General features: G+C 38.8%; 1 protein-coding gene across 1 annotated transcript in view; it reads right to left on the bottom strand.

The window, feature by feature from the left end:
* The window catches only part of AK9 (adenylate kinase 9), a 2,653,312-nt gene that overhangs the window by 2,552,187 nt on the left and 79,615 nt on the right, over positions 1-21,510 (bottom strand). The window contains exon 2 of the mRNA XM_044066804.1: positions 11,341-11,476. Within this exon, the coding sequence (XP_043922739.1) occupies positions 11,341-11,466 (126 nt within the window). The 5' untranslated portion in view covers positions 11,467-11,476. The remainder of the gene's footprint in view (positions 1-11,340; positions 11,477-21,510) is intronic.

The following is a 21,510-nucleotide window of genomic DNA, read 5'->3' as shown; positions in this document are numbered from 1 at the left end:
AACCTAACTAAAATCCTAATACTGACTACTATAAACTAACCACTACACTAAAGGGAGTAGGAAAATAAGGAAATTAGTAATAGTCTTTCACTTATCATAAAGAAAGGTTGAGCTGTCAGCAAACTTCTCTGGTTTAGCAGGCAGCAAACGAGATCTAAGGTAATTAACACAGGAGAGGGGAATTGTGGGTAAAGGAGGAGTCAGAGCTCTTGGATCCAGTACTGTGGGTATAAGGTGCCAAGGTCAGATCCGACTGAAGCTGACATCCCACATGTTGAAACAGACGAAAACAGACACATCGAATATATACATTTTGCTAACCTTCAGAACACTTTAGGTGTATTTATTTTGTTACTAATTTAATTTTATTAAAATAATTAACTTACAGCTGCATGTTAAAATGAACAGGAACTAGAACTCAGAAGGGAAAGGAACTGCTATTTATTAGCATGATGCCCCCCTCTCCCTCAACCATTGAGTAAAAGGTCATGATTAACTAGCCCACATCTCTTTATCATGTCCCCTAATTAGTGAGATCCAGTGCATTACATTTAGCTAATCTCTCTGTTTTGGGGCGATTCCCATAGATTCTGTTGGGGATAGTCTTGAGGATAAGAAGCAGCCTCACAGCAAAGACCAAGTTTATTACCTCATGTGTGATCACTCAGAATGACTGCGCATTAGGGCCTGCCTACTGTGAGTCATCTCAGAAGTAACAGCTGAAGTCACTTCTCTTTTGGGTGAATGAACCATTTTTTAATTTTATAAAAAAAGAAAAAAAAAGAAAATATGAACCATTCAGGGGGGTGGCAAAGGCTGTATTGTGATTGTTGAGGGTTGTTAGTTTGACACTATGAACAGAGTAAAGTCTGTCACTTATTAATCAGGACTCAGTGAAATGGGGAAGGCTATCAAATTCCTTTTGTTTGGGACTATCTGAAGGAAAGGCTGCATTCAAATCATTGAGGTGGGGATTGTGATATTATAAATGGCAGTGAGCCTAAAATGACTGTCAGACAACTCCACTTCATCTTCTGACCTTCTATGTACAAATATTTTTAATAAAGAGAGTACATGCTTGTAAATACATCTCTAAAAATATGTAAGAGGTAATAAGCCTAATTACACCATCTGAGAACACTGTGACAACATTCTATTTATTTATTTATTTTGCATTTGTTAACCAGGAGTGTCCGACTCAGCTGAAAAGGCCCTTTTTCAACAGAGGCTGGGGAGAAAAGCTCCACACAGAAAAATAATTACAGATACATTTAGATATTTAGACATGATCAGTATACACACAAATTACAATAGACATGTTTTTACATCAACAGTTACAGTGGAGAGAAGAAACAAGAAAACTAATTTAAAAATAAAAGTAATAGATTTATGGTGTACAGCTGAAATTTGGAACACATGTAGAATACATACATCATACATAGGTACAGTACATACATTATAAATTAGCCAGTGTTTGTGAGTAAGACTGAAAAACTATTAGCAAGTACTCTAGGCTTAGTATGTCTACCTTATCTGCTTTCATTAGCCTGGGGAGCAGTCATTGCACTGCCAACTTTGCTTGAAATGTTGCCTAATGAGGTTTTTAAAGGAGGCTATGGATGATGTGTTTTGCATGCTAGTGGGGAGAGAGTTCCATTTTTTAGCCACTGAACTACTATATAGTGTGTCTCCAAAGCTATTATAGCTGTTGGTGACTTCTAGTAGTAGTTTGCTTGATGATCTAAGAGGCCTTTTGGCTGAGTGATGATGTACTAGGTTTTTGAGGGCAGGACACTTATTGGAGAGGTAATAGAGTGACAGAGGCAGAGCTGATTGTAGGTTAGGAGGTTGGACAGTTCAAGCCAGGAGAGCTGGCTCAAAGCAGTACAGTGATGAGTTCTATATGAGCAATTTGCAGCAAAGTGGACAATTCTGTTATAGCAGGCTTCCATTTTGCTTAGTTCAATTTTGTTGAGATTAGTCAGAATGGGAGATGCATAGAGTAGGGTTGATAAAAGCTGGAAGCGAGCAATGGCTGATCTTGTGTTGTTGGTAAGAAACAGTTTGATATGGTAGAGTGATCCCAGTTGGCATGTACTTTTTTAATAGTTAAGTTGACATGACTATCAAATTTTAGGTGGGAGACTATGGTTATTCCCAATAGCTTAGCCTGTGCCACTGGAGCGGATGGATTAGCATTTGTGGAGTAGATAGTGAATTGACTGTTATCAGTGTTTTTGCTAGAACTGGTTATAATCATAAGCTGAGTTTTCTTTGGATTAAGGATAAATTGGGGTTTGGTAAGATAGTCGTCAATGTCAGAGAATTCTAGTTGAGTTGTTTGCAGGAGGGTGGGAATATTTTGTGCAGCACAGATTAAGGTAGTATCATCTGCATACTGAATGATAGATGCATGCTTTGTGGAGATATGGAGGTCATATGTGAAGATTGTGAACAGTAGTGGTCCTAAGAAAGAACCCTGTGGGACACCTATAGTTATGGGCAGCTGAGGAGAGAGAGAGAATTTTCCCATTTCACAACCTGGTACCTGTCAGTTAAGTAGCTTTGGAAGCAGGTAAGAGTGGAATTTGATTAGGTGATATTGGTTTAGTTTGTTTAGCAGGATTTGGTGTAAGACTGTGTCAAGTGCAGGCCTTCATTTTTGAGATGGTTTATTGTGTCTGTGAAGCAGAGGAGGGCTATAGTGGTACTATGGGCAGGTATGAAACCATGTTGAGTAGCTGACAGGATATTGTTGTCTAGGAGATATTTTAGCACCTGGGTATGGATGCATTTTTTCTAGGATTTTGGCCGGGGGGAGTATAGCAATGGGTCTATAGTTCTTAAGATCAGTGGAGGTCCCACCTTTATGTATGGGTGTAACACAGGATATTGTCCAGAGTTTGGACACATCATTTTCAACAACTGAAGTGTTTATGAAAATGGAGATTGGAATAGCAATAGCATCTGCTGTGAGTTTCAAGAAATAGCTGGGGAGTAGGTCGACTGCTGTTGACGAGGTTTTTAGTTTGGAGATCATGCTTTCGATTGAGGTGGTAGAAATTGTTTTAAGGGTAAAGCTTGTATTATTATTATTTGTTTTGGGGGGGGGTAGTGAGGTTGGAACTGCCCTGTGATACTAAGGAAATAATTGAGTTCACAACGTGGAGCTGAATTGTGTTTCAATGGGAACATTTGTGTCAGGGGTGATTGGTTTGGGGGTAGCCTTTTGGGTGGGTTTTAGTGGCTGGTTTACATTTTTCCAAAATTTTTGGGGGTTGTGTTGGGTTTGTAATGTTGTGTAGTAGGATTTTTTGTCCAGCCTAATGCATTTTTGTGCACGGTTGCGCAGTTCTTGGTACTCAGTTAGGCTTTGTGTTTCTTTGTTTTTTTTTTATAGTAAAGCCAGGCAGCATCTCTGGACTTGAGGATTTGTTTTGTTTCTTTGCAGAGGTTCTAACTTTGATTTTGCACAATGCAGCAACAGTGTCTAGGTGTTGTAGATATGTTTTGTTGAAATATGCTACAGCCTGGTCAAGTAGGAGGGTTTTTAGGGGGGTCCAGTCACAGTTACAGAGTAAAGTATTGAGGACCTCAGGAGAGAAGTTTTTTGTGTTTCTAGTGGATTTATAGTTAGTGGTTTTGCATAGGCTTGTTCTACTACATGTAAGGTATATTATGTTGTGGTCACTTAAGGTATCTGGGAGAATGCCTGTGTGGGGATACAATGTGGAGTCGTTAGTTAGGACCCAGTCAAGGATGGATTCCCTTTTAGATTTTTGATCACACCTAGTTGGAATTTGGACTAGCTGCTGATAGCCATGGAGATTTGTTAGATTTCTAACTGCTGTTACTAGGAATTTTTTGTGAGAAGAAGCATGAGCTTGTACTGATACAGGAAATTTCATACAAGACATATGCCTTTATCATATTACACTGTTTTAGAAAACTGGCAGTCAGACATTTTTGGCATCATTTGTATTTATACAGTTATTTTTCATTGGAAAAAAGGGGACGTGCTGATATAGGGAAATCTACTGGAGGAGGGAGAATACCTAATAATAGCACACTGTCTGCTAGCACTATGCCACACAGGCATTGATGCTAGTGAGTGAATTTTTATCTTCGCCTCACAGTAAGACGTTGTTCTGTTCGATTTGCAGCTAGAGCATCTTCTCTGTGGAGAAATGCGTGAATGGGTGTACCTTCATTGAAGGTTGTGCGTCTGGGCCGGCAACTCGGCATGTAAAAATCTACTGCCAATCATTAGCAGACCGGAGTTCCGCTGTGTCGACCCCTAACCGGGAAAAGTCAAAAGACACAACAACAACAACATTTGTAAATAGAAAAGAAGGCATACCTTGAGATCTAAGGAACTATATAATGGACTACTACTATTAATAATAATATTAATAATAATGTTATCTAATTTATTCATTGTTAATCAAGTAAGCAAACTGGTCATCATGGACCCTATCTAGCCATGCCCCATGTAAATAACAGTAATAACCAATACTAATAACAGTAAAATAATAATAATAACAATAATAAACACTGCTGTGACAAACTGTTGTTCCCAAGACTGCCATTCAGCCCTTAGAAATCTATAAATTAAAAAGGTGCTTGTACTGATACAGAGAATTCAACACAGGGCAAAAACAAACCTTAACAGCATTAGAATGCTTGAGAACACTATGGCAGTTACTGTGAGTGAGGGAATGTGCATAATTATTTTTAAGTAGTAAATAGTGGCTTAGGCTGATGTAGGGAAATTCTGCAGAGGAAAAAAGAGACACAGAGTAGCTTTATGTCATTTGAGAAAAATGTGGCACACATACACTGTTGTGACCAAATGACTTTTTTACATTGCTTTAAGTGGCAAAGGAATTGGGAATTCCCCACAGGTAACTTTGTGCTTCTTTGATAGTACAGTGCACAACTGTCCTCATTGCTGAACTATATATTACATATTACTAGTATTTGTCTGGTAAACTACTGGGAAGCAGTCATCAGAAAATAAGCTAGTGATTGCTTCACACAGATAATATATAGTTTTCTGTATTAAGTTATTTTCTAGTACTCAAAATGAGTAGCACTGGCAATGTGCTACTCAGCCTACTCAGGTGTATTTTTTAAACATTCTGAGTTTCACATAATGGAAATAGCATAGCTAGCTATGCATTTGAACTAAATGTCACTACACTTAGGTGCAGTGACATTTAGTTTAGATGTATATCTAGCCACATTATGTGGAACATGCAAAGTTAAAAAAAAAAAAAAAAAAAAAAAAAGATTACGAGTACCACTTCACCAGCATTACTCATTTCTGAATGCCCCCCAATATTATCACTATAACCATCTAGTATACATAATCCCAGACTTGTACAAGAGAAACTAAGTTGTTAAATATGTCTCAGTAAAGAATATTGCAGCCATTACTCTGCAGGAGATATTTGTAAAGAGTGGTTCTTCTGAAGACACATCTAGTGAGTTGATAGGTGCATCATATGATACTTCTTCTTCTAACTTTTCCCATATAGGGGTCGTCACAGTGGAACAATGGTCCACAGAATGATTGGCAGTGGAGTTTTTATGGTGTTGAGTTGCCAGCCTGGTGTCCAACCTCACACACACACACACACACACACACACGCACACGCACACGCACACGCACACACACACACACACACACACACACACACACACACACGCACACACACGCACACACACGCACACGCACACACACGCACACGCACACACACATACACACACACACACACACACACACACACACACATACACACACCTAAGGCCAATTTACTAATTAGTCACATTAAGAAAAGCACATAGAAAAGAAGTGTCAGCTACCACAGCCTAGTAGAGGCAAGAAATTTACAGCATTACATAGTTCCTCTCCTTTTCCGGCATAGGGGGCAGAGGTAATAGTTACTTTAACCCCACAGACTATGTAAACAATGGGTAACAAAGGGACAGAATATTTGATAGTAGAAATACATCAGCTACACTGCCAGGTTCTGTATGTAGGGCTATCCCAATGCAAAACTTCAGGCACAGGTATGAATCAATATGTAGTCAATTAAGTATTCTCCTCTAGCTCCAAAACCTGATGTGGTTGGTAAGCCACCCACTCTTGAGGGAAGGAGAGGTGTAGAAGTATAAACACTTCCTACTTCTCATTGTAATGAAATCATCAAGTGGCAGCATACATGTGGTGAATAAAAAAGAGGACCCAATATGGAGTTCTGCTGGATGCTGCAACAAAGAGGATAAGTAGAACAGAAATTAACATCTGAAACTACATTCTGCTCACACTCTAAGAGATTGGAGACAAACCATTAAGCACTGTACCAGAGACTCCAGAGCAGGTTTTCAGGTGCTGCAAAATAATCAAATGGTCAACTACACTGCATGTAGCAGAGAGGCAAAGGAGGGCCAAGACTGAGTATTACCTTCGTTCAACAGTAACTATAAGATCATTAGCAACTCATGCAAGAACAGTGCCAGTTCAGCGGCATGCTCCGAAACAAGACTAAAATGGATCCCAAATTCCATGAAATTCTAATATGGATCCAAACATGCCTAGATATCACTTTCTCAATAATCTATTCGATGAAGGGGGAGTTTGAAATAAAGTGATAGCTACGCAGGACACTGAGATTTAAAGAGCAGTTCTTGATAATTCCTGAGATTAAAGCTTCCTTTAAACTGATGGAGAAACACCAATCATGACAGAAGACTGTGTATTGCTGTAACTAAAAGGGTCACGGACATACAGGCAAGACATAAATGGCTTGGTTGGCCCAAAATCTGTTCCATTGTTAGCTAGGTGAAAGCTTGGAAATACTGATATTAACTCATCAAATTTAAGGTTATCAGATTCACCCCAAATCTATTCAAATGGATCACTGTCAATGTATACACAGTCTAACTATGCATGCAGTCCAAGAAGTTTGTTCCACCAGGACTGTTCCATCAGGACAGGTGATAAGATTGTATTAGCAATCTTTTACAAGCTCCGTTTAACACATTGAGGGGGATAATATGTGGCCATTTGAAACTGAGCCAGATCTGGTGGTGTTGCCAGTCTTTTGTTAATGATGCATCTTGGCAAGGACAGTGTGTTTCAGATGCAACCTTGGTGGATGTCTTACACCATTGCAACTATTGTAGTAGCAGGCTTGATTCTTTTTAGTTGCACCTCCAGCCAGGGGTGCTGTCAGTAAGGCCACTTAAATCACAGTCTTTTGCAATGATAGAAGAGCTATAATCATTTTTGTTCACAATAGGAACTCTGCCAAGCTGGTCCCACAAGTATGGCATGAAACGACCTATAACATACATATTGTATCATATAGTCATACTGTATCATGTCATATATTCCAAGCTAAGTTTTAAGTATGCTTTAGTTTTAAGTATGCTTTTCTGCACTAAGAAACCTTGTGTACCTTCTATCATATACATACTTACCAGCAATGCTCAGAGCAGCCAAATATTATCCACTTTTTCTAAAAGTTCTGTTGTCTGTTCCACTTGTAGGTTATTCTGATAGTAAACAGCACATTCTTCCTACAAGACATTCTTACAGCCAGGCTACAGCTTTTGCTCCTCAACTTCAGACTGACTGAATATTCATCCTTCTTTAATCATATGCATTTAGTCAAAACAATTTCCCTAAATGCCTTATACACCTGAATGAGACAATGCCTTAATTGTACATAACTCAGGGAGGATAACCTGGTCATAGGCTAAAGTTCATTCCTATTATTCTCTAGGTAATGGCTTTTATATCCTGTGTCATTTGTTCTTTCATGGACACATAATGTACAAAGTTCTTATATTCCAATGTTGGCCTTATAAATGAGTTGAAAAAGGACATCAAAACGTCTGGACACATACTAGACACATAGCAAGGAAGAGTGGTCACCTTTTATTTTACCTTGGTATGGTCTGGTTTATGTGACTTACTTATGATTTTCATATCTTTATACTGCTCTGCAGCCTTTATTCTCCTCCATCCCTGGTGGCATAACCATTCTTAGTCTCATAAATGCATTTTTTAGGTTAATTTACAGTTTATTTTTTACCCATGCAAATAATTGATTCAACAACCTCTGATATTCTGCAGTGGTTATACATGCACCCAGCTTGATGTCATCTGCACTACATATTTTGTACTCCACAAACTGTCAGGAATTTTCATGTCACTATATATAAAAAAACTATCCTGTTTTTCAGCTTAGCTATCTTGTCTTACACAAATGTATCAGGTGGATAGTAGTTTTTCAGTAAGATTCCCAAGATCTTCAATACGGTAGCACCATACTCCACTGTAACATAATGTAATCGCAGTGTGCCTTTGCCTACTATTTTTATTGACAATGCTATATTTAATGTTTATGTCCTTACATAGAAATTTTTTTTAAATCCCACCACAGGAATTGCTACGTGGCTCTCCCTCTTATGCCCCATCAGCTTATTTGTTCCTTCCAGGGGCAACAGCCAGGTATCCCTGGACTGGGTGAGAACTCTGTGACCCATTAGTTCCCATCCAAATAGCATTATCAGTTTATTCACTTTCTTAGATAGCGAGAGTTGTGTATGAGGAAGTGGGAAGGTGTTCCCTAGCAGCCCTAGTATAATTCCATCCCTGTAGGTGGCTTGTGGACTCCAAAATATATGCCTGGTCAGGGTGAGGTTCATGTGCTTTGCCACATTCCTACCACCCCATCTCAGCAACTCATTCACATCCTAACATCAATGCTGGTGCATCACTAATTCTTTTAATGTTAATTTAAGTCAAAAGTTCACTGCTTTATGATTCAGAGCAGCTCTTCATATATAAGTTGTCTTCTGCCATTTACTGTGGATTTGCACAACAGTATGTTACACTGCTCATATTTAAATAGTAGGCAAAGTCTGAGCTGTATATGCAATCTTTCATTGCTGTTGCTGTCAGAATATAATGATGTCTGTGCTTCAGCATGCTTATGCTACACCATCCATAACTATTCAGCCCTCTTGCCACCTTGTGAATACATTCATTCCTCATCCCGTCTGTTAAGCTACCAGAGCGTGAGGATAAGAGGCTGTGGTGGGCTATTATAAGTAGTTGGATCAGGTTTTCTTCATTGATTGAACTGATTAGAATGAAAAACTACATTCTACATATACAATGTGTCTATTATCAACCCTATTGTGGCATTTCCACATTACTAACTTTGTTAATGGACCTACAGTTCATCAACAGTAAATAGAAAAGGTACAAGGTCATCAATTTCACCTCCCTGGTCTGGGCAGTAATTCCATGTGTGTGGGCTTTTCTCAATAGCTGTTTGACTGTAGTGTTAGTATGTATAAGCAAGGGGAGTATGGGGTGCAGGGGGCTTGCCCTCTGCACACAATGCTTCTGTTGTGAGATTTTCTGAGGTGAAGCTTTGACTGTGTGTTGCATCCAGTTAAAAATTGCAGCGGAAGCTTTGCTGTGCAGGCATGTTGTCACCATACAGGCTAACCACAATAAAGAGGGTAGCTCTCTGCTCTCCACCAGAGGATGATTACACAGTCAGTAATCCCTCTCCACTAACCTGCAACACAGTGAGCTTAACTTATCCATCTGGCTTCTCAGACAGTGGGTCTGCTGGCTTTATCTATCTGTCTAACTACATATTTGACTACATAACTAGCGGTTATATACATACATTCATGAATCACAAGCACTGAAAATGTATTGAACAAACAAACACAAATGAAACACACTATATCAGCAACATGCAACAAATATAACAATACAGTGTAACAATAATTAATCCATTCCCAACATCAAACACCCAAACCTACACACAAAAAATAAACTTAACTTTTAGAAAACAAATAATGTGATTTACAGCCAAAACCTGTTACTAGCTTCCTAAAAGTATACAGAAAAAAAACACACATATACCACCCAACTAAAACAGTAACAAAACATATTTTAGATATGGGTGGCTTTGCCTCCACACCACATAAAATAGTGCCTCTGCCCCCACATCCCCATAACTTTAATATGCTTTCACTATGAGTGGGCAAAAGAGCACACAGAGGATCAAAATCCCCAAATTGCATTTGCTGAAAACAATCCTTCTGAAAAACACTTTTTTAAAGTGTTTTTGCAAGGGAACAAGCCCCAATGTGAGGGGCAAGCTCCCCGCTCCCCACACACTCCAAATTTATATACACTAATTCCACTGATGCACCAACTTGAAGAAGGGGGAAATTCCCCTCAAAAGGGAACCTCCTCTGTCACAACTCACCAACAGTGATTTCCTATGGAGGAACTCCAGTAATCAACGAGTTGAGCCTTGGACAGTTGAAGCTCGAATGTTTAATCTTTGACCACCAGTAGGTTACCCCTTTAATATACCAAATCAACAGTCTCACAGACATGGCTACAGTGAATTATCCACTAACCTGCCATAGTCAACAGAACCCATCTTTTATATGAATCTTCATTATACCTTCTCTTAGATTCTTTACCATTCTACAGTTTCTTTGACTCCTCCTTTTATCCCCCTATTTTTCTAGGTTATAAACCTGTTTTTTCAATAGCATTCATACGTATCAGTATAACACAGAGATCCCAGACAAGAACACCCTTCAAAATGAGGTCTTCTATTTATCTCACACAGTCATACCTAAATATAATCTGACATGGAAATAACATTGTCCTTCAGTAAATTCGCATATAACTTTAGCAAAACTATTTATGGAAGACATTTTAATAAATAGTAACTTAAAAATTGGTTCAAATGTTCAGCTGAACTACTTGTCAAAGGAAAACAGAGTTAAGAGATAAACTGCTTTGAAGTGGCAAGTAGAGCTGAGTCTGGTTCACTGTAATGTTGCTTTCTTCTAGGGGTCATGATAGCTGACACCAGAGAAATACCTCTGTAAAAAAAGACAGCAGAAGTACCTTCTACTGCAGGGAGAGACAAGACAGAGGATTTCCACCTGTAAATAAAAATGGACTCCTCCCTCAGGAAGGGCTGTTGTTATCTATCATCTTATTCTGTGCTCTAGTGGTTCTTGTGAACTGTATATGAAATACATCCATCCATCCATCCACAGCCCATATTTCTCCATTTCCACATGGGGTCGGGGTGTCACTTCAAAAGGGACAATCACCTAGAGCTAATGTTCACACTGCCAGTTGGCTAACCCTATACTGTATCACGTAAGAAAATTTGAAATAAGTAAATAAAATAATAAGCCATTTAAAATAATGTTGAGGTTAATGCAGTGATGTTATTTCATATCAAGTTCAGAAATAATTTACACTTTTACCGGTTTTCCAACAATAAGGAAACAGATTGGTTTGGAAAGTAGAAAGTCTTTCTCAGCTTCATCTTCGTCATATTTGTCAGCAAGCTGGAGGACTTTGTTTTCTTCTGGATTTTGCTGGACTGCCATTGCACATATCCTTTAAAATATGAAACAATTTTATTCTTCTTGAGCCAGAACAGCCATGATAACTGCACAGTAATATTAATATACAGTGTTGTGTTTTATTAGCCAGGTGTGTAACATTAGGAAATGTGTACATATAGTAATTAAACATATTATATAGCAGGAATTATATCAAGCCAGCAAAGGCAGTTTCAGAGAACATAAATACATCAAATAATGTTCACCTAATATGCCTTCGAATAATATCACAAAGAAAGTTTCTTTGCAGGGGGGGGGCAAGACCCTCACACTCACAAAGTTATATAAACCAACTCCAGGGCTGCACAACAGTAGAGAAAAAGACAAATTCCACTGTTGCTGAAGGTAGTTTCAGCAAATTTACTTTGATATATTCATATTTTCTGAAACTACCTTCAGCGACTTGACATCCTTCCAATTGAATATCGCTATTTAATAGTAATCAGTTATGTAATTAATATATTAGTTATGGATATATTTATAGTAATGGTGGACCACAGATAAAATGTGTGCTAAAGTATGTATTTGGTATGCTCCTTAGATATGACGGTTTATCTACACTCTTGGAGCATCATCATAAATGTGTAAGGCTTTGTAGTGAAACACTGAGTGTTGATTAATTCAGGTTCAGAACATCATAGCAGAAACTTCCTAAACTAAAAGTTTCATAAGAATAAACCTCCCAAAAGAAAAATAAGTTGCAAAACACTGATTAAACATTGATTTTTTTGCAAGGACTATTTACTCTGCATCCCAAATATGGGTGCTCTACCCCAAACCCATGATTTTTCAATACACTACCTAGGAGGTTGCACAAATCATGAGAAAATGGGAAGATTGAGATAAAGAAAAGCTCACCTTCTTCCCTCTCCTTTGAGTTACTTCAGAAACAGTACACGACAGCAAACACAACACAGCAATAGATAGAGTGAAGCATCAGCAATTCAAGTCTTTGATTAAAAATTCAGAATAATTTAATAAAAGTGTTGAGAAAAATACATGACATTCCAAGTGCTGATAAAGTGTTTCATGAAAAATCGTAGTGCTTCCAGTTTATCATCAGCCAGGCTTGTTGTACTGATATAGTTTATGTGCATCCTTGCTTCATCATCAACCATTTTAAAATTCCCCAAACCCACATTATTTGTGCCATTCAATTAAAACTAAATCAAAAAATCTACAAACTAGACTTGTAAAGACAGATGCTAGTATTCAAACACACACACACACAAAACCCTAAAATACCACAGGCCTCACTCTATAGAATTAAAGCACAATTAACAGCTCATCAGCAGCCTTGACATCATTCCAATATTCCTCTAAACCCATTTATAGCATTTGCTAAAAACTAAAGAAAGCATTCCTACATGACACATACAAAACACACAACTGGCCTTACAGCAAGGAACAGAAGCTATGTGAATTAACTGGCCAGTTGCAATGGACTTGGCCAATAAGTTCACCGACCTTTCTACTCCCTGCCATCACACAAGGAGAACAAAGCCTGCAGATACTGAAATAGGAGAAATTGGTAGGAACTGTGGATGGAAGTTGTAGCAAAAAGTGGTGACAGCATGAAATAAGTTGCTGGCAACCAGATATACGGAGTTTTGAACCCATCTGCAGAGCAGATGAAGTACCTGCCACTGCTCCCTAATTTTACCCACTGAACTGTCTCTGATTTTGCAGAATGCCACTTCTTACTTTTCGCCTGTCTCTTGTGGTAAATTGCTAAGAGTTACAGCCAGTAATGCAAGACATTTGACTTTTGTGCCACATATAGCTCAGAAAATGCATGCTGATCCAAAGCCTGTTGTTCCATTACCATTTAAGTGAATTACAGTAACACTTAAAAATTGACTCTGGTTTGTGTGCCTTCACACCTCCATTATTAAGTAGGTATCTATATGAATACCCCAAGTTTAAGTTATACTTTTTTATGTGTTCATCATAAAATGTGTGGTCTCCTGGGCAATCATATTGGGCTGCAGTCACTAAATAATGACAGACATTTGTGTTTGTATTAATACTATGCAAACCTGTTTACTGTAACAACTCTCCTATTCTGTAAGAGCAATATTTCAAATCTATCCCAGATTTAGGGCCTTTGTTTACACAATATTTTTGCTTTGTTTCTTATTGTGTCACTAAAAATGTGAATAATTTTTAACAAGAGTGGGATATCACAGACACATTAACAATAATTGCTAGGGTTGTTTATGAAGGACATATTACTAAGTGTTGTATACTCAATATTCTGGCTTTGTAGGATTACTGTGATCTGTGTGAAGCTACTTGGAATACATTAATGTGTGGAACAAAGTTGAAATTATTACAAGGCTGTCATTTTTTTATCACAGTCGGTCATCTGAAGTGTGCACAGAAGTCATTATAGCTGCTGGATGTAAGTGGGAGATGTCTCTGAATGAAAGAGACTGGTACTCTTATTGTTTGCTCAGTTTAGACAGTTACTGATCTGGCTTTGGAAGAGTAGTGTGCATTTGTGTAAAGCAAGATGGAGTACTTGATTGCTATGACATTTACTTATTTTTTGAGTAGTTATTTATCCAGCTACAGTGTGACATCTGAGGTGTACACAGTAAACTGGATTTAACTGATGGGTACAAAGGTTATCTTTGAATACACATGACTTACCGCTGAACTGTAGGCACAGATTTGACAAGAGAAGAGTAGAAGTAAACAATGTATTTGCTAAAATCATAATAAAGCCAGTCTTACTGTGGTGTGTGTGTGTGTGTGTGTGTGTGTGTGTGTGTGTGTGTGTGTGTGTGTGTGTGTGTATCTTGTGGCACATACATGCTTGTCAAGGGGAGTGTCAGTATGCATGTGCATTTGTGTGAAAATGCAGTACAGCATGTATAGGCCTAGATTTTGGGAACAGAGTCAGTGTATCTGTATTAACAAATTAAAAAAGATATCACAGATTTTGTCTGTAGCATGCACAATACTGCCTGACCCATATATAACTTCAGGGTAGCAGTAAAAAAGTCACCAATCTTTCAAAAATAAGGCACACAAAGTATAACAAATATCCAGACCCTCTGAGATTCTGAGGGTCAAGTGGCCCCCATTCACCAAGCTGTATAACTGGATTTTGACACAGGCTTAATAATTGCCTCTGCCCTCAGCCTCAGCTAGTCTAAACTGACCTTACTTAGAAGTAAACAAAGAAGGCCAGTGCAACATGTGTGGGCAGCTGAAGACAGTGTGGTCATTCCAGGTTAAATTACTTCTTACAATCAACCTACTGAGGTGTGCACATAATGTTGCTATAGCTTGTGTAGGGGCTGTGAACACTATAACCATTATTTCTTTAAAACCCCCAAACCTCAGAAGAGTGTACAGAATGTCACTATAGCTAGTCTGGGGACAGTGTACTGTTTATGAGAAAAGGGGAATAATGAAATGCCACCATGGATGACTCGTTTCCAGTCTTCAACAAAACATTTATTATAAAAAACAAAAACAACAAAAAAAATAAAAGATTAGTGCTTTTGGCCATAGCCTTCTTCAGATCTCAACATTCTACAGCCAATCATGTGGCTTAAATAAAGAATGGAACCAGTCTAGGTTTTTTTTTTACTACCCTTTCATTATAGGAACCAATAAAAATCTCTACATGTTTAAACAAATGGGGAGGCTATCTATCAAAAAGCACCCAATCACTAAGTTTCCTACATAAAACACATCAAACTGCCCTTTACTGAATTCAACTACAAATAAACCTCCTCATTTGTTTAAACATGTGGAGAGTTTTATTGGTTGAGGTGAGGAAGCACTCTATAAATCCTTGTTTAAGAGCAAACATTTAGAATATAACTGTGTGGAAGGGCTTCCAAGGTGGCTGCCAACTGAATAACAGCTTAACTCTAGCTCTCCAGGTGTAAAAACATAAACTCAACAGAGATGGTCAATAGACTTTTGTGCTTATGGGTACATTTCAGTAACAGGCTAGTAAGTGTACTGCCTGGATGCCAGGAAAAAGAAATACAGAGCACCTAGAAAAAATCAACTACAAGAAGTGACAAAGAAACACTGACTGAGGACATTTCTACAGTTGTTCAGCAAAAAAACAATGCAACCTCCAGACATGACTTCCAATAACCTACAGGAAGGTACAAGACAATTGCACATAGAGTTAGTTAAAATAAAGAAATACTGATGGAGCACATCAACACAAACAACAAAAGGTTGGGAAAATGGAAGAAACTTTAAACAGATATTCAGATGAGGTGATAAAGCTGCAAAAATCAGAGGTTGAAATGAAGAAAAGGCTGGCTGAATGTGAGACTACTCAGGAAGAGATGTTTCAAAAAGTAATAGAAGATAAAGCAAGTAGGGAAAACATGAGATTTTCAGCTATACCACAGAAGTTGGAAGTAACAGACTGCATTAATTCTATGAAAGCACAAATAAGCAACTGGACTGGTATTCCTCAGCAGGAGTTGTGTGTATGCTCCAAACCTGGATGTGAGAAAGCAACCTAGACCTTTAAAAATAAAGATGTAATCCTTCCAGCAGGAGTTGATTCTGATAAAACTGTAATGAATAAAGAGGACCAGTGGAGTGAATGCTCAACGGAACAACAAGCTCAAAGATAAATAGTTAAAAACAAACACCGCTGAGCAAAACAATGGAGGATTGCAGTCTCATTTAAATCACAAGTAGCTCCTAAATCCAATAGCCAATGATGTAAATAATCCAAGTGCAGGCGAGGTATGTAAAAAGCAGGTTTATTAATAAAAAGAGGTGAGCTTTCATGAGCTTCTTCAGACCTATACAACTAAACTGTCTGTAAACATCAGTTTAAAAAGCCAAAATGGCGCCAAAATCCTGTCCATTATTTAAAGGTACATGGCTCATTAAAAATATCATGTAAAAAGTCATATATAAAATTCCTATACACCATCATAAAACAGTACGGCATTTCAAAACAAAGCCATTCATATTCATATCCATTATTGGAATAAATAAATCAAAAGTATGTGTGACAGATGGGGAATTTTAGTAACATAACTATCAAAACATTGACAGAGCATCTATGCATATAAAGGTTCAAAAGACCCTACTGGCCACAAAGTAAAAACTCTTCATAGCCTCTTAACATCTTTTGGACAATAACCTTCTTGATTTCAGCAGAGGTCGCAGGGGAACCCTTCCATTGAGACCTGGGGTGATATCTGCCCTAAACTTAATAATCCAATGGATTTCCCTGGTCTCTGTATAATTGTTAATGTCCCTCTCCTGTATGTCCTTGAGATCTGTTCCAAGATCCTGAACTTAAAACGATGCTCTTGACCTTTGTCATTAGTGTGTTTGGATAGTGCATTATGTGTAGTACCTCTCCTTGTGTGGTATACATGCTCACGAATCCTATCCCTCAGTGTCCTATTGGTCTTGCCTACATAGTAGGCTGGACAGACTGTGCAGCAGGCTAGGTAAACTACATCTCTGGACATACAATTGCCCCTCGTCCTGATGTAGTAAATACCCGAACCATATGGATATCGGAAGACAGGGTCGGTTTCTATATATGGACAAAAATTGCATTTGTGGCATGTGGTCATGTAGGGACCCAACAAAGCAGGTGGATCATTATGGACCCGTGGGTAGCAGAGCAAACTCTTTAAGTTCTTTTTATTCTGGTAAACGAATCTAGGTCGAGTACCTGTAAGGCTCTTAATAGTTGGGTCAACTGATAAAACGTGCCAATGCTTAGAGAAAATATCTTTAAGTGTACCTACATCCCTGGTGTAAAAAATGGGAAATGCAATTCCATTGTCCATATTTGAACCGCCCTCTTGGCTATCCAAGCCATCACTGGCCTCTCCCGCGTATATTTCAACAGCACTATCTGAGAAATATGGTTTCGCTCTGTCTATCCTCAGATCTGCAATGCCCGCCATCCCTCTGGAGATATCTAAGTGGTCATAGCCACGTTCCCTCAATTTGCTGCTAAGGTCTCCTAATTCACTTGCCAGATGACTGTCTAGGGTGTATATCTAGACATCCGCATTGATTGTCCCTTCACTATGTTCTTGTATACATAGCCAGGATGCATGCTCGAACGATGCAGCAGTGTATTCCTATAGCAGGTCTTGCGATAAACACCGTGTTGACTATCCCACAGGGTAATTTATCAACAAAGACATCTAAAAGGAATAGTGGTCTTCGACCAATCCATAGTAAACTTCAGAAAGGTGACAGACATGTTGATCTGTGTAAAAGGACTCTAATTGTATTGTAGAGCCACTCCACACAAGGAAGAGATCATCCACAAAACGCCTATAGAATGGTACTGACTCCTGAAACAAACTATTCTGAAACAAGAAGCTATGTTCCCACTCTGCCATCACCAAGTTGGCGTAGCTATTGGCACAGGAAGTGCCCATAGCTACGCCATCCTTCTGCAGAAAAATCTTGTCATGGAAACAAAAAAGATTGGATTCTAAAATAATAGCCAACAACATAAGAATCAAATCAACATCATACTTCAGAGGGAGGTCGGTTCTCCTCAGATATGCACCTACCATTGCTCTACCTTCCTCATTGGGTATAACCGTAAATAAGGACTGAATGTCCATGGTGACCCATATGAGGTCTTCAATTCCAGAACAAGTGTTGATATATTGGTAGAAATCCAACAAAAACTGTCTGGTATCCTTAAGAATGAACCTATTGGCATCAACCAATGGTCTGAGTTGTGCCTCAACAAAAAGTGACAGGGGTTCAGTTGACCACCCTCTCCCTGCAACTATGGGTCTAAGAGGTGGATGTAGTGAATACTACAATCCCACCTCCTTTGTCTGCGGGTCGGATAATAATCTCCCTGTTGTTACGTAGGGAGTCCAAGGCCCTACGTTGTATAAGGCTGAGGTTATATTTCCTTCTCCTGTTGCCAGATTCTGACCCATTCAACCTATATATCTCATCTTCTACCAGTTGTTTTTGACATGGACAGGTATAATAATGATATGCTACTAATGTTGGCTGATGACAAGTTTTATGTTCCTATTACCAATGATAGGGTGGACAGCATCATTGAGAGCATACGCTCCATATTATTTGGTCTTTTTGATAATGGTGTTATTGATACTTCTCTATATGAATTTTTCAATGTGGTTCATCCCCTATTACCTACCATTCAGGGTCTCCCAAAGATCCATAAGGATTCACTACATCCACCTCTTAGACCCATAGTTGCAGGGAGAGGGTGGTCAACTGAACCCCTGTCACTTTTTGTTGAGGCACAACTCAGACCATTGGTTGATGCCAATAGGTTCATTCTTAAGGATACCAGACAGTTTTTGTTGGATTTCTACCAATATATCAACACTTGTTCTGGAATTGAAGACCTCATATGGGTCACCATGGACATTCAGTCCTTATTTACGGTTATACCCAATGAGGAAGGTAGAGCAATGGTAGGTGCATATCTGAGGAGAACCGACCTCCCTCTGAAGTATGATGTTGATTTGATTCTTATGTTGTTGGCTATTATTTTAGAATCCAATCTTTTTTGTTTCCATGACAAGATTTTTCTGCAGAAGGATGGCGTAGCTATGGGCACTTCCTGTGCCAATAGCTATGCCAACTTGGTGATGGCAGAGTGGGAACATAGCTTCTTGTTTCAGAATAGTTTGTTTCAGGAGTCAGTACCATTCTATAGGCGTTTTGTGGATGATCTCTTCCTTGTGTGGAGTGGCTCTACAATACAATTAGAGTCCTTTTTTACACAGATCAACATGTCTGTCACCTTTCTGAAGTTTACTATGGATTGGTCGAAGACCACTATTCCTTGATAAGAGGTCTTTGTTGAAAAATTACCCTGTGGGAAAGTCAACAGGGGTGTTTACCGCAAGACCTGCTATAGGAATACACTGCTGCATCGTCGAGCATGCATCCTGGCTATGTATACAAGAACATAGTGAAGGGACAATCAATGCGGATGTCTAGATATACACCCCTAGACAGTCATCTGGCAAGTGAATTAGGAGACCTTAGCAGCAAATTGAGGGAACGTGGCTATGACCACTTAGATATCTCCAGAGGGATGGCGGGCATTGCAGATCTGAGGATAGACAGAGCGAAACCATATTTCTCAGATGGTGCTGTTGAAATATACGCTGGAGAGACCAGTGATGGCTTGGATAGCCAAGAGGGCGGTACAAATATGGACAATGGAATTGCATTTCCCATTTTTTACACCAGGGATGTAGGTACACTTAAAGATATTTTCTGTAAGCATTGGCACGTCTTGTCAGGTGACCCAACTATTAAGAGCCTTACAGGTACTCGACCTAGATTCGTTTACCGCAATAAAAAGAACTTAAAGAGTTTGCTCTGCTACCCACGGGTCCATAATGATCCACCTGCTTTGTTGGGTCCCTACATGACCACATGCGACAAATGCAATTTTGTCCATATATAGAAACCGACCCTGTCTTCCGATATCCATATGGTTCGGGTATTTACTACATCAGGACGAGGGCAATTGTATGTCCAGAGATGTAGTTTACCTAGCCTGCTGCACAGTCTGTCCAGCCTACTATGTAGGCAAGACCAATAGGACACTGAGGGATAGGATTCGTGAGCATGTATACCACACAAGGAGAGGTACTACACATAATGCACTATCCAAACACACTAATGACAAAGGTCAAGAGCATCGTTTTAAGTTCAGGATCTTGGAACAGATCTCAAGGACATACAGGAGAGGGACATTAACAATTATACAGAGACCAGGGAAATCCATTGGATTATTAAGTTTAGGGCAGATATCACCCCAGGTCTCAATGGAAGGGTTCCCCTGACCTCTGCTGAAATCAAGAAGGTTATTGTCCAAAAGATGTTAAGAGGCTATGAAGAGTTTTTACTTTGTGGCCAGTAGGGTCTTTTGAACCTTTATATGCATAGATGCTCTGTCAATGTTTTGATAGTTATGTTACTAAAATTTTTCCTCCCCATCTGTCACACATACTTTTGATTTATTTATTCCAATAATGGATATGAATATGAATGGCTTTGTTTTGAAATGCCGCACTGTTTTATGATGGTGTATAGGAATTTTATATATGACTTTTTACATGATATTTTTAATGAGCCATGTACCTTTAAATAATGGACAGGATTTTGGCCATTTTGGCTTTTAAACTGATGTTTACAGACAGTTTAGTTGTATAGGTCTGAAGAAGCTCATGCAAAGCTCACCTCTTTTATTAATAAACCTGCTTTTTACATACCTCGCCTGCACTTGGATTATTTACATCATTGGCTATTGGATTTAGGAGCTACTTGTGATTTAAATGAGACTGCAATCCTCCATTGTTTTGCTCAGCGGTGTTTGTTTTTAACTATTTATCTCTGATAAAACTGTGGCAGAAAGACAAAATACTAAAATTGGGAGACAGCGGAGTGTTTGTGGAGAATGATTATTCATTGCACATGAGGCACAAGAGGAGTAAATTCATTCTACTATTCCGGGAGTGTCGAGACACAGGTGTGAGATTCAAACTGCTGTACCATCTGTCCTCAAGGTATTCTTCCCTGGAGGCTCAAAATCATTTTTTTGATGAAGTACATGCTAAGGAGGAAATGAAAAAGTTTGTCCAACAAAAAGTGAGCTGTGAAACAGAAGAAGATTCTGCTTCTTGTTCGTCTGATAATAAAGACCACAAAGTCACTGTACCTGTAAAGCCTTTTCAATTGTTTCAGTGGAAAATGTTGGAGAGAAGGAAGGCAGCATGAGAGTTGACTAGAAGTAATGGGAGTTTTCTGAAAGTATACAGGGGTTTTCCCAGCTGGGAGAGCTATAAAGATAAGACAAAACCAGTTAGCACATAGTAGAAGCACATGCTGAACCATTAGGTTAACTCAAGTCTGTGAGTGTGGCTGTCAGTTTGGGACATTTGTTCCTATTAGCAGGGTAAAACTTCAATATTTAATAATGTACATAGTTTTGTGTGTTAGTATTAAATTAATAGGTTTTAGGGGAGTATTAGGGGTTTG

Source organism: Protopterus annectens, chromosome 1.part0, assembly GCF_019279795.1.
Source record: "Protopterus annectens isolate FY-2018-M chromosome 1.part0, PAN1.0, whole genome shotgun sequence".
Classification (NCBI taxonomy): Eukaryota; Metazoa; Chordata; order Ceratodontiformes; family Protopteridae; genus Protopterus; species Protopterus annectens.
The sequence above is the reverse complement of the archived record's forward strand: the minus strand, read 5'-3'. Positions and strand labels throughout refer to the sequence as shown.